At 48.6% G+C, this 13,622-nt stretch overlaps 2 protein-coding genes across 3 annotated transcripts; one reads left to right on the top strand and one right to left on the bottom strand.

Moving 5' to 3' along the window:
- Positions 1-332: 332 nt before the first annotated feature.
- Positions 333-6,719, bottom strand: LOC134563595 (E3 ubiquitin-protein ligase Topors-like). Its single transcript, XM_063421638.1, is given in 3 exon segments — positions 333-3,421; positions 3,424-3,871; positions 4,308-6,719. Coding segments are annotated over 3 exon segments (3,039 nt in total). The 5' UTR covers positions 4,371-6,719; the 3' UTR covers positions 333-893.
- Positions 6,720-6,881: 162 nt separating this feature from the next.
- TOPORS (TOP1 binding arginine/serine rich protein, E3 ubiquitin ligase) lies at positions 6,882-12,218 on the top strand. Of its 2 annotated transcripts, none has more exons than XM_063421636.1 (2): positions 6,882-7,135; positions 8,676-12,218. In XM_063421636.1, the coding sequence occupies exons 1-2, from the start codon at positions 6,977-6,979 to the stop codon at positions 11,655-11,657; spliced, it is 3,141 nt and encodes a 1,046-aa protein (XP_063277706.1). In that variant the 5' UTR covers positions 6,882-6,976; the 3' UTR covers positions 11,658-12,218. The 2 variants fall into 2 exon arrangements, with proteins under 2 accessions (XP_063277706.1, XP_063277707.1); XM_063421637.1 differs by lacking the exon at positions 6,882-7,135 and adding an exon at positions 7,146-8,239.
- The last annotated feature ends 1,404 nt before the right edge of the window (positions 12,219-13,622 follow it).

The following is a 13,622-nucleotide window of genomic DNA, read 5'->3' as shown; positions in this document are numbered from 1 at the left end:
AGAAGAGGAAAAGACTCCTTGAAGACTGTAGAGTGCAAGGCAGAATGCACAGGCTGCAATAAGAGAAATAAAATAAAGAAATCTGAAAAAAAAAAATCTTTCCCAAGGGAATACTCCTACGTTAGAAAGGCTAGGACACAGCAACCACTCAGCTTTTGGGACAACTCCAAACCAAACCAATCCCATGCAATCTGATCAAAGTTCCTGCTTTCAGTGAAGGCTCGTACTAGCTGATCTCCAGACAACCCTTCCAACTTGGCGTACTCCTGACTGAACAAACATCCAATGGTCTGGATATGCGATATGCTCAAAAACAAAAGGAAAAAACTCCATTTACAAAACACACAGTACATATGCAAATATATTTAAACAAACAAAAAAAAATCTTATTGCTTCATTCAGATTTTGACATAGCTTACCTTAAAATTACTCAAAGTCCTTTGAGAATTTCTGTAGAAATCACTAACTACTTCTCAGCAGAGATCAGCTTAAACCAAAGAGATTGAAATGATGCTGGAATTCAGACTGAATCACTTTTTATGAACTAAACAATGTTTCCCTTGTCTAAAAAGAGCAATCCCCATAAAATGTATTTCCTGGCTCTTGTTTTCAGCTCTTTTTTCTGTTGTTTGGTTTACATAAAACTGTGAAATACTGTGGATGGCTTTATGAAATTAAAACCTCCAAACAGTTCTCTAACAAACTTTAGGAATTACATACTAGCAATATTCTATCTTCTTTGACTTAAAAGTGCATACACATTCAAAAGCTTTAAACATTTCCTAGACTTTTTAACAGAAAGAAACTCTATCTGACAGTTTAGTTCTCAAGGGAAAAAAAAAAAAAAAAGTACTTAAATTCACAGTTTTAACAAGTGTTCCAAGGAAAGTCTACTACATTTTTTCTTCTGGGAAATCAAACCATGAGGATCTGCTGACAAGTCTCTTTGGCAGTCTCAGTATCAATGGCTCTCTCTCTGGACATTCTAGGAAGGAAGTCCTGGGGGAAGGCAGTTGCCTGGAGGGCGCTGCTGGTGCTTCCTGAACATAACTGGTCACAGTTCCTGTGTGAGAAGTGTTACTGCTGGTATTCACTATGGTAACACTCTGATTAGCTGCTGCTTCTTGAAGCTTGACATCAGCATTTCTAATGCCACTATCTAAGTCTTCCCTTGTGGCAGGGATACCACACTTTTTGTCTACTCCTCCGGTTTCCTCACATCCTGTCCTCCTCAGAAAAGAAGACGGAGACTCATTTTCCCTCTCATTTATCTGAGCTGTGCATGTCCATGTAATAGTGCTGTCCCATTCAGTCCTTTCTGGTTCCTTGCTACTATCGCTATCAATTGTAATCACCACTGGAGAAGAATGTACTGAGTTACTCGCGTGATGTTTCCGGTGTTTCTTCTTATGCTTTTTCTTTTTCTTTTTAAGATGCCTTGTTGTGTCTGTTGCTTTTCCTTCGTAGACTATCTCAACACTTGGACTCCTCATCTTCTTCTTCCTTTTCTTACGCTTTGTCTCGCTGCTTGCATGATTGTCTGACAGGCTATCTTCATTTTTGCAGCAGTCACCAAATTTTGAGGAAGTTTTCTTGGAGTCATTTTCTCTTTCTAGACTTGTGCTCTCCATGAATGGATTCTCCAGGTGGCGAGTTTTGTACTTCCTTTTTCCACCAGGCTTTTCACTTTTTGTTCTGTCAGTTCCTCCAGAAGGAGTCCTTGATCTGTTGCTTGACCGACTCCTTGACCTGCATCTTTCGTAACAGTAATAGTGCCTCTCGTGGAGTCCCCTCTGGCTATGCAGATCTGTCCTCTCAATAAATGATCGTATCCTGTATTCTGGACTAGCAGATTGCCTTGAGTAAAGAGTGTTAGATCGGGTCCTCCTTCTGCTGGAGGATTCATAGCTGTCTCCAAACACCTTTCGACTACAGAAAGCAGAACCCCACTGGTGTCTACTTTGATAACTGTCTCTGACGTAATAGCGGTCGCTGTCTCTGCTTCTTGATCTCCTTTTACTGTGGCCTTTGCTACGTGAACGTGATCTGCTCACTTCTCTGGACGGAGTGCTCTCACCACTTAGAGAGCCCCTCTGGCTTTTCAGAGAGGCTCTGGTGTCATGAGCCCTTGACCTTCTGCTGCTTCTTTTGCTCCTATGTTTGCTACTATCTCTGCTTCTTGATCGTCTCCTTTTAAGTTGGCTTTTGCTATGGCGCTCCCTTCTAGACCGATGGCCATGACTGCCTCGACTGTCCCGTGAACAGGACTGTGGGCTTCTGGACTTTCCCTTTTTAGACAATCTGTGATTCCAAGGGGAGCATACTGTGTCACTCCCTGGAGAGGGGCTCCAACTCAAGTCCTGTGGAGGCAGAGCTTTTCTTTTACATTTGTTCTTCTCATCCTCTTTTGATTCCGTCTTCTCAACTGCAGGAGATAAACAGCTTCTACAACTTCCTACATCCTCCCTATACGTTGGGGAATGGGGTGAGAAACTTCTGCTTGGTTCACTGTCACTCCAGCTGTGACACTGGACTGGTTGCTGTTTCTTGACATCTTCCTTTTTCTCCTCCTTGATGGACTCCTCAGAGTCAGAGGACAGCTCAACCACTTCAGGTGTCCTCTCAGCTAACGGCTTAACATACCCAACAATGACACAATTGTCTGAGGAGGAGCCACTGTCATTTGAGTCAGCATTAGCCTGTAACTCACTCTGCAATTTAGTTCTTTGACTCCCTGGAGCACAGTCCTCATCTGAACTTTCTGATGACCCCAGAGGACAAGCTATGGTTGCACGAACCTCTTCTGAAATGGAATAGGAAGGCCCGGGAGTTTCATCATCCCAGGGGGCCTGACCCAGACCAGGAACAGACAAACTATTATCCGGCCCTTGAGGGTACGCCACATCTGGCGATATTGTAATAACTGATGACTCTGAGTGGCTTCCTTCCTCGTACGACGGCGCAGGACAGTCATAATTGGCATGTTGGTCATACGCCTCTAAGTTAAAAGGACAACGAGCAAAACTGATGAATTCGTGCAGGAAGTGTTCTGTCCGATTCAGCAAAAACGGCTTCAAATCATCAGCAAAAGCCTGGCTTTCCAGATCATACCTAGTGACGTTACTCATGATTATGTGCTGCACAATATTGATCAGAGATCCGTGCGCTCCAAACAGGACCGTCAGTTCTCTCTTCAGCCAAGGAACCAAGCGGTGAAGGCAAGCCGGGTTGCGGCGGAAGAACTCTGCCGAAATCTCTCGGTACCGCCCGCCGTCCTGAATGCTGCGGATGCGCACGCCGGTGCGGTACAGAGCCCTGCGGAAGTTGATCATGTCCTCCTCCTCAATCTGCCGCAGAGATCTGCCCTCTGCGCTGGCCTTCCTCCTCGAGGCCAGCCTCCTGAGCATCTGCTGAATCTGTGTCTGTGTCGCGTTGGCTCAGCGGACAGCCCTTCAAACAGCATCCCGTTATCTGGAGGGGACAGCATCCTGCGCGAAGGGGAGCTGCGCGCGCGGCGCTCCCTCGTTAAGGTAGTGCGGTAACGAAACCTCCGGCCGTCGGGGCTGGCAAAAGAGCTGGTTTCTAAAGGGCTCAGGATGTACTCCTTAAAGTCATCTTCAGCACGGATCGTATGGAAAATGGAGAAAAAGGGCTGCTTGCAGAGCGGGCACTCTGCCTTGTTTTTTGACCATTCTTGGACACAGCGGAAGCAGAACCTGTGCAAGCAGCGGTCCAGATACGCAACATTGTCAAATCTATCCAGGCAGATGGGGCATTTGGAGTCGGGAGACGCATCTGTCGGCAGCTTACTGGTGCTGGCTTTGGGCGAAAAATTGCTATCTTCTGCAAACTCTTTATCCGAAGTCATGTTCTAGAAAAGACAGAGAGAGAAGATCATTGCTATCACCGAGACAAAAAAATCTTACGCTCTAGATGCAGGAACCCATTACAATTGCTTAAGGTTGCAAAATCCAGCAGTGGCTCTGAGAGAATGCTGAACAAAGAGGCAGCATGACCTCATTACTTTGTTTGGCTTCTCTTCACAGTGAGATCTAGCTCTTCAGTGATGCAGGTTTTACAAAGCACTCGAATCATGCTGGCATAGGTGAAGGTAAAAGGCAGGCCTGTCTTTTTCCTCACTCTGAAATAACTCCTTTGATGTGGTCAGTAAATTTTTTGATTTAGATGGTATTTTCCAAAACACAGCTTAAAAAGCCAAGCATTTATACATGAAGAGTATAAGAACAGTTAGTTCTGTACTTTAAAACAAACCAGCCGAAAGAATTGCACTTGAACTATGTTATCACCTTCCAAGTTCTGCTGGACCTGTTCTGTTCCTGCACACTCTGCCCTCTTTGTTGGGCATTCATGCTGGACCACACGCAGCCTGTTCGATTAGAAAATCTCCAGGGATGTGTTCCTGCCAAAATAAGTATTTTTTTTCAAGACTGAAGCAGAAACAACCAGATGTCATTCTCAAGCACGCACTGTCCTTCCTATATTTAGTCAAGTTGTTGTGCTGTTTTGCCTGAGACAGTAAATTTTCTTCACAGTGACTGGTCTGGGGCTGAGTTTTGAATTTGTGTTGAACACAGTGCTGATAATACAAAGATGTTTTCATTACTACTGAGCAGGGTTTACACAGAGCCAAGGTCATCTCTGCTTTTCATACTTCCACGCTGGTGAGGAAGTTGGGGGTGCATGGGGTTACATGGGAGGCTGGGAGGAGACACAGCTGGGACAGGTAAACCCAACGGACCAAAGGAATTTCCCAACCATCTGACATCATCCTCAATATATAACAGGGAGGAAAGAAGAAGGAAAGGTGGGACATTTGTAGGGATGATGCTTGTCCGCTCAAATCACTATCACACATGATGGGGCCTTGCTCTCCTGGAGATGGCTGAACACCTGCATGCCTATTGGAGGCAAGGAATGAATTCCTTATTTTGCTTTGGTTGTGTTTATGGCTTTTGGTGTCCTTATTTAACTGTCTTTATCTCAACCTTTGAGTTCTCCTCCCTGATCTGACTGATTGGAGAGAACGCAAGTGGCTGCCTGGGTTGAAATCATAAGAGATGTCAAAGTGGCCAACAAAAAAAATACGTCTGTTTAAAAGTTACTTCAGGTTTTGGCGTTACCCTATGGCATTACAGTCCAGTGGAAATAAGTTACCACCCTGCTTGAGAAGCCATCACCCCACGTTTCGCAGCCGGTCTGGCGGCAGGCCTTTCCCGCCGGCAGGGCCATGCGGGGGATGGGGCAGCCGCAGCGCTCCGGGCGCAGTCCGGACTCACACAAGTGCCCGCGCACCCGCGGGCCCAGGGGGCCCCTGCCACCCTCGCCTCGGGAGCCGCAGCCGCCGCCCCGGCGGGGACCGGCGCTCCTCCCCTGCTGAGCCTGGAATGCCTTTCAAGTATACCTTTATACTTCCATGACCCAGACATGAACTGTCCAAGTGAGTCCTACCTTGCCTAAGAACTGGCAAATGCACACAGCATTTAGTAAAAGTACAATTATTTGGGATAGAAATCCCTCCTATTATGACAGCAGTGGGAGTGGGTAAGGGCCCTGATGCCAGCAAGGAGTGCAGGTGACAGTGAGGCTCCAGCCAGTGAGGCAGGATGGGTACATGTGCCTGGGTGCACCTGCTGGGGAACTGAGGCAAGTAAAATGAGTGAGTCTTGGCACCCACACACAAAGCAGGACTGCAGGCCACAGCCTACGTGCCTGGTGCTGCCTGCTGTGGACACAAGACACGTTGCATCTGCCCTGAACATCAGGGAAAATTGCTGGGGGCAGGGATGTAACTCCTGAGCAAACTTCAAGGTGGGCCACCTGGTGAGAAGCAGGCCCTGGATCCAGGCAGGTCATGAAGGATTAGCCTGTGCTGCCGCCTGGGGAGATCTTCAGGTGTGGAGTGCCTGTTGGGAAGTGCCGGAGCACACGTTTGCTCTTGAGCAGGAAGCAGGACCAGCCGGTGCGTGGGAATGAGTAAAATGGCTCAGGATATGGGGCAGGGTTATCACATGAACAGAAGGGCTGTGCTGGTACTCTGGGGATCTGCGAATTCGTATGTACTTTTGCAAACTTTAGTCCACACTGACTGTGGGTAAGAAAAGGAACAGGGCTGGATATGCTCACATTTTACACAAGTCCTGGTAGTGTATATGCAGGTACTATGGTATATAGGTATAGGTATATATATATATGCAGGTACTGTGGCAGGCTGTGCACCACCGGTGGCAGCCTGCACAGCTGGCCTTGTTCGTGTCCCTTACACACCTGTGTCTCCTGCAGGTATGTGCTAGTGAAAACCAGTAAGAAGTCGTTTTTCTCTTTCCTAGTAACGGCTTATGCTTTATCTATCTCTTCTTTCCTACGTGCTATTTGTTTTACTTGCCCAACCACCCACACGGCTTCTCCAGCCTTCGATGGACCCCTCTGCACCCTGGGAGACAAACGGCCCCGGGCTCTGGCCTGGCCGAGGGCAGCCCCCGGATGAGGACGCGGCTCTCCAGCTGCGGCAGGTCGGCCACCCGCGCCCCTAGAGAACGAAACCCCAGGTGCGCACCACCACACCACGGCAGCCGCCACCTGCGGAACGTCGATTTTTTTTCCCCAGGGACCGCCGCCCCCGAGTCGCTCGCCGGGCCTCCGGGCAGTACCGCCACGCCCGCCGCTCCCCTGCCCGCCGCTCCCCTGCCCGCCGCTCCCCTGCCCGCCGCTCCCCTGCCCGCCGCTCCCCTGCCCGCCGCTCCCCTGCCCGCCGCTCCCCTGCCCGCCTCGCGGCACGCCCCGGGCGGCAGAGCCCGCTATCACCCCGCCGCCGCCATCCGGGCCCAGCCCCTCCCCCGGAACCCGGAATAGCGTCACTGCTCCGGGCGCGGATGTGACGGCGCCGGCCTCGCTGCCGGCAGAGCCCGGCTCAGCTCCGCGCCCGCGGGGAGCCGTTCCCGTGGCAACGCCGCTGCCGATGGCGGACTCGTCCCGGCGCCTGGCGGAGGGCTCCCGCCGCCGCCGCCCGCCAGGGGAGGAGCGGCGGGAGCCTCCCGGCACCGGGCGCTGCCGGACGCGCCACAGGCTGAAGGCGGCCGCGGCCCTGGCCCGCACGGCAAGCGAGGGCCCGGCGGCGGTGAGTGCGGGCCTGGGGGCGGGAGGAGCGCCGGTCCCCGCCGGGGCGGCGGCTGCGGCTCCCGAGGCGAGGGTGGCAGGGGCCCCCTGGGCCCGCGGGTGCGCGGGCACTTGTGTGAGTCCGGACTGCGCCCGGAGCGCTGCGGCTGCCCCATCCCCCGCATGGCCCTGCCGGCGGGAAAGGCCTGCCGCCAGACCGGCTGCGAAACGTGGGGTGATGGCTTCTCAAGCAGGGTGGTAACTTATTTCCACTGGACTGTAATGCCATAGGGTAACGCCAAAACCTGAAGTAACTTTTAAACAGACGTATTTTTTTTGTTGGCCACTTTGACATCTCTTATGATTTCAACCCAGGCAGCCACTTGCGTTCTCTCCAATCAGTCAGATCAGGGAGGAGAACTCAAAGGTTGAGATAAAGACAGTTAAATAAGGACACCAAAAGCCATAAACACAACCAAAGCAAAATAAGGAATTCATTCCTTGCCTCCAATAGGCATGCAGGTGTTCAGCCATCTCCAGGAGAGCAAGGCCCCATCATGTGTGATAGTGATTTGAGCGGACAAGCATCATCCCTACAAATGTCCCACCTTTCCTTCTTCTTTCCTCCCTGTTATATATTGAGGATGATGTCAGATGGTTGGGAAATTCCTTTGGTCCGTTGGGTTTACCTGTCCCAGCTGTGTCTCCTCCCAGCCTCCCATGTAACCCCATGCACCCCCAACTTCCTCACCAGCGTGGAAGTATGAAAAGCAGAGATGACCTTGGCTCTGTGTAAACCCTGCTCAGTAGTAATGAAAACATCTTTGTATTATCAGCACTGTGTTCAACACAAATTCAAAACTCAGCCCCAGACCAGTCACTGTGAAGAAAATTTACTGTCTCAGGCAAAACAGCACAACAACTTGACTAAATATAGGAAGGACAGTGCGTGCTTGAGAATGACATCTGGTTGTTTCTGCTTCAGTCTTGAAAAAAAATACTTATTTTGGCAGGAACACATCCCTGGAGATTTTCTAATCGAACAGGCTGCGTGTGGTCCAGCATGAATGCCCAACAAAGAGGGCAGAGTGTGCAGGAACAGAACAGGTCCAGCAGAACTTGGAAGGTGATAACATAGTTCAAGTGCAATTCTTTCGGCTGGTTTGTTTTAAAGTACAGAACTAACTGTTCTTATACTCTTCATGTATAAATGCTTGGCTTTTTAAGCTGTGTTTTGGAAAATACCATCTAAATCAAAAAATTTACTGACCACATCAAAGGAGTTATTTCAGAGTGAGGAAAAAGACAGGCCTGCCTTTTACCTTCACCTATGCCAGCATGATTCGAGTGCTTTGTAAAACCTGCATCACTGAAGAGCTAGATCTCACTGTGAAGAGAAGCCAAACAAAGTAATGAGGTCATGCTGCCTCTTTGTTCAGCATTCTCTCAGAGCCACTGCTGGATTTTGCAACCTTAAGCAATTGTAATGGGTTCCTGCATCTAGAGCGTAAGATTTTTTTGTCTCGGTGATAGCAATGATCTTCTCTCTCTGTCTTTTCTAGAACATGACTTCGGATAAAGAGTTTGCAGAAGATAGCAATTTTTCGCCCAAAGCCAGCACCAGTAAGCTGCCGACAGATGCGTCTCCCGACTCCAAATGCCCCATCTGCCTGGATAGATTTGACAATGTTGCGTATCTGGACCGCTGCTTGCACAGGTTCTGCTTCCGCTGTGTCCAAGAATGGTCAAAAAACAAGGCAGAGTGCCCGCTCTGCAAGCAGCCCTTTTTCTCCATTTTCCATACGATCCGTGCTGAAGATGACTTTAAGGAGTACATCCTGAGCCCTTTAGAAACCAGCTCTTTTGCCAGCCCCGACGGCCGGAGGTTTCGTTACCGCACTACCTTAACGAGGGAGCGCCGCGCGCGCAGCTCCCCTTCGCGCAGGATGCTGTCCCCTCCAGATAACGGGATGCTGTTTGAAGGGCTGTCCGCTGAGCCAACGCGACACAGACACAGAGAGATTCAGCAGATGCTCAGGAGGCTGGCCTCGAGGAGGAAGGCCAGCGCAGAGGGCAGATCTCTGCGGCAGATTGAGGAGGAGGACATGATCAACTTCCGCAGGGCTCTGTACCGCACCGGCGTGCGCATCCGCAGCATTCAGGACGGCGGGCGGTACCGAGAGATTTCGGCAGAGTTCTTCCGCCGCAACCCGGCTTGCCTTCACCGCTTGGTTCCTTGGCTGAAGAGAGAACTGACGGTCCTGTTTGGAGCGCACGGATCTCTGATCAATATTGTGCAGCACATAATCATGAGTAACGTCACTAGGTATGATCTGGAAAGCCAGGCTTTTGCTGATGATTTGAAGCCGTTTTTGCTGAATCGGACAGAACACTTCCTGCACGAATTCATCAGTTTTGCTCGTTGTCCTTTTAACTTAGAGGCGTATGACCAACATGCCAATTATGACTGTCCTGCGCCGTCGTACGAGGAAGGAAGCCACTCAGAGTCATCAGTTATTACAATATCGCCAGATGTGGCGTACCCTCAAGGGCCGGATAATAGTTTGTCTGTTCCTGGTCTGGGTCAGGCCCCCTGGGATGATGAAACTCCCGGGCCTTCCTATTCCATTTCAGAAGAGGTTCGTGCAACCATAGCTTGTCCTCTGGGGTCATCAGAAAGTTCAGATGAGGACTGTGCTCCAGGGAGTCAAAGAACTAAATTGCAGAGTGAGTTACAGGCTAATGCTGACTCAAATGACAGTGGCTCCTCCTCAGACAATTGTGTCATTGTTGGGTATGTTAAGCCGTTAGCTGAGAGGACACCTGAAGTGGTTGAGCTGTCCTCTGACTCTGAGGAGTCCATCAAGGAGGAGAAAAAGGAAGATGTCAAGAAACAGCAACCAGTCCAGTGTCACAGCTGGAGTGACAGTGAACCAAGCAGAAGTTTCTCACCCCATTCCCCAACGTATAGGGAGGATGTAGGAAGTTGTAGAAGCTGTTTATCTCCTGCAGTTGAGAAGACGGAATCAAAAGAGGATGAGAAGAACAAATGTAAAAGAAAAGCTCTGCCTCCACAGGACTTGAGTTGGAGCCCCTCTCCAGGGAGTGACACAGTATGCTCCCCTTGGAATCACAGATTGTCTAAAAAGGGAAAGTCCAGAAGCCCACAGTCCTGTTCACGGGACAGTCGAGGCAGTCATGGCCATCGGTCTAGAAGGGAGCGCCATAGCAAAAGCCAACTTAAAAGGAGACGATCAAGAAGCAGAGATAGTAGCAAACATAGGAGCAAAAGAAGCAGCAGAAGGTCAAGGGCTCATGACACCAGAGCCTCTCTGAAAAGCCAGAGGGGCTCTCTAAGTGGTGAGAGCACTCCGTCCAGAGAAGTGAGCAGATCACGTTCACGTAGCAAAGGCCACAGTAAAAGGAGATCAAGAAGCAGAGACAGCGACCGCTATTACGTCAGAGACAGTTATCAAAGTAGACACCAGTGGGGTTCTGCTTTCTGTAGTCGAAAGGTGTTTGGAGACAGCTATGAATCCTCCAGCAGAAGGAGGACCCGATCTAACACTCTTTACTCAAGGCAATCTGCTAGTCCAGAATACAGGATACGATCATTTATTGAGAGGACAGATCTGCATAGCCAGAGGGGACTCCACGAGAGGCACTATTACTGTTACGAAAGATGCAGGTCAAGGAGTCGGTCAAGCAACAGATCAAGGACTCCTTCTGGAGGAACTGACAGAACAAAAAGTGAAAAGCCTGGTGGAAAAAGGAAGTACAAAACTCGCCACCTGGAGAATCCATTCATGGAGAGCACAAGTCTAGAAAGAGAAAATGACTCCAAGAAAACTTCCTCAAAATTTGGTGACTGCTGCAAAAATGAAGATAGCCTGTCAGACAATCATGCAAGCAGCGAGACAAAGCGTAAGAAAAGGAAGAAGAAGATGAGGAGTCCAAGTGTTGAGATAGTCTACGAAGGAAAAGCAACAGACACAACAAGGCATCTTAAAAAGAAAAAGAAAAAGCATAAGAAGAAACACCGGAAACATCACGCGAGTAACTCAGTACATTCTTCTCCAGTGGTGATTACAATTGATAGCGATAGTAGCAAGGAACCAGAAAGGACTGAATGGGACAGCACTATTACATGGACATGCACAGCTCAGATAAATGAGAGGGAAAATGAGTCTCCGTCTTCTTTTCTGAGGAGGACAGGATGTGAGGAAACCGGAGGAGTAGACAAAAAGTGTGGTATCCCTGCCACAAGGGAAGACTTAGATAGTGGCATTAGAAATGCTGATGTCAAGCTTCAAGAAGCAGCAGCTAATCAGAGTGTTACCATAGTGAATACCAGCAGTAACACTTCTCACACAGGAACTGTGACCAGTTATGTTCAGGAAGCACCAGCAGCGCCCTCCAGGCAACTGCCTTCCCCCAGGACTTCCTTCCTAGAATGTCCAGAGAGAGAGCCATTGATACTGAGACTGCCAAAGAGACTTGTCAGCAGATCCTCATGGTTTGATTTCCCAGAAGAAAAAATGTAGTAGACTTTCCTTGGAACACTTGTTAAAACTGTGAATTTAAGTACTTTTTTTTTTTTTTTTCCCTTGAGAACTAAACTGTCAGATAGAGTTTCTTTCTGTTAAAAAGTCTAGGAAATGTTTAAAGCTTTTGAATGTGTATGCACTTTTAAGTCAAAGAAGATAGAATATTGCTAGTATGTAATTCCTAAAGTTTGTTAGAGAACTGTTTGGAGGTTTTAATTTCATAAAGCCATCCACAGTATTTCACAGTTTTATGTAAACCAAACAACAGAAAAAAGAGCTGAAAACAAGAGCCAGGAAATACATTTTATGGGGATTGCTCTTTTTAGACAAGGGAAACATTGTTTAGTTCATAAAAAGTGATTCAGTCTGAATTCCAGCATCATTTCAATCTCTTTGGTTTAAGCTGATCTCTGCTGAGAAGTAGTTAGTGATTTCTACAGAAATTCTCAAAGGACTTTGAGTAATTTTAAGGTAAGCTATGTCAAAATCTGAATGAAGCAATAAGATTTTTTTTTGTTTGTTTAAATATATTTGCATATGTACTGTGTGTTTTGTAAATGGAGTTTTTTCCTTTTGTTTTTGAGCATATCGCATATCCAGACCATTGGATGTTTGTTCAGTCAGGAGTACGCCAAGTTGGAAGGGTTGTCTGGAGATCAGCTAGTACGAGCCTTCACTGAAAGCAGGAACTTTGATCAGATTGCATGGGATTGGTTTGGTTTGGAGTTGTCCCAAAAGCTGAGTGGTTGCTGTGTCCTAGCCTTTCTAACGTAGGAGTATTCCCTTGGGAAAGATTTTTTTTTTTCAGATTTCTTTATTTTATTTCTCTTATTGCAGCCTGTGCATTCTGCCTTGCACTCTACAGTCTTCAAGGAGTCTTTTCCTCTTCTTTATACCCTACAGCTGCATACCTGAAAGACACCTGTCTTGTTTAGCATTGGCAATAAAACACTTCCTCCTAACCCCCTTAAAATAACCAACATTCACCCAGCTCAGCACATCCTAGTTGTCCTGCTACAGGTATGTGGAATGCACAGGGCTCTGGCAGGGTTTTGTTTTCCAGGTTTGTCCCTTCTCTGTATGCACAGCAGTAGCTCTGAGGGCTGAATGAGGGGGTTACCTTCTCTGTCTCTCCTGCAGTACCTCCATGAGTTTGATGGATTTGACCTTGGCCGGTTGCCTGCCAGATACTCACCAAGCTGCTCTGTCACTTCTCTTTCTCCACGGGATGGGGGAGAAAGTAAGATGGGAAAGCTGTGTTGGGATAAGGTAAAGAGAGAGTACTGTCACTATCCAGATTCAGTCGGAGACAATTAAATCTTCTGTTGCCAATGGAAAATTGAGTAAGGGGATAAGAAACAAAGGCAAAACTAAAACAAATTTCCCCAACCTTCTCAACTTCACTCTCATTATAGACTCTTCTACCTCCTCCTCCTCCCCAGCTCTGCAGAAAGATGGGAAATGGGTATTGTGGTCAGTCCATAACATTCAGTCTTGCTGCTTTATACTCCTTACGCTGTTCCTCTGCTCTAATATAGGCCTTTCTACAGGCCTGCAGTACTTCCAAAACAGATTGCTCCAGCTGCCAGGAAATGTGCTCCTGTGTGTGTGCTCCTAAGCGCAGGCTGCAGCTCCTGAGAGGAGCCTGTTCCTGTTTGAGATCTCCATGGGCTGTAGCACCCATCAGGGCATCTCTACTTGCTCTGGAGTGGGGCTTTTCCATGGGCTGCAGGTGCGTCTCTGCTCCACTGTGGTTATCCAGGGGCTGAAGGGGGCAGCTTGTCTCACCATGGTCTTCATCACGTGGAAGTGCCCAGGCTATGTAGAAGGGCTGCTCCTGCCCAACCAGTCAGCATGAATTGGCTGAGCCTGAGAAAGAATCAGGAGTGATGACAGTCAGTCACCTCCACTCTTGTCCCTGGGAGCATCTCTGGCCTCTAGAGGTCAGGTTGGTCCCTACCT

The sequence above is a fragment of the Prinia subflava genome, chromosome Z (assembly GCF_021018805.1).
Source record: "Prinia subflava isolate CZ2003 ecotype Zambia chromosome Z, Cam_Psub_1.2, whole genome shotgun sequence".
Lineage (NCBI taxonomy): Eukaryota > Metazoa > Chordata > Aves > Passeriformes > Cisticolidae > Prinia > Prinia subflava.
This window is presented reverse-complemented; position numbering and strand designations above follow the sequence as displayed.

Excerpts from the sequence above, each read along its gene's own strand:
- TOPORS (XM_063421636.1), top strand. The coding sequence starts at position 6,977 with ATGGCGGACTCGTCCCGGCGCCTGGCGGAGGGCTCCCGCCGCCGCCGC. Across the intron at positions 7,136-8,675 it reads CAAGCGAGGGCCCGGCGGCG|AACATGACTTCGGATAAAGA; the intron begins GTGAGTGCGGGC and ends TGTCTTTTCTAG.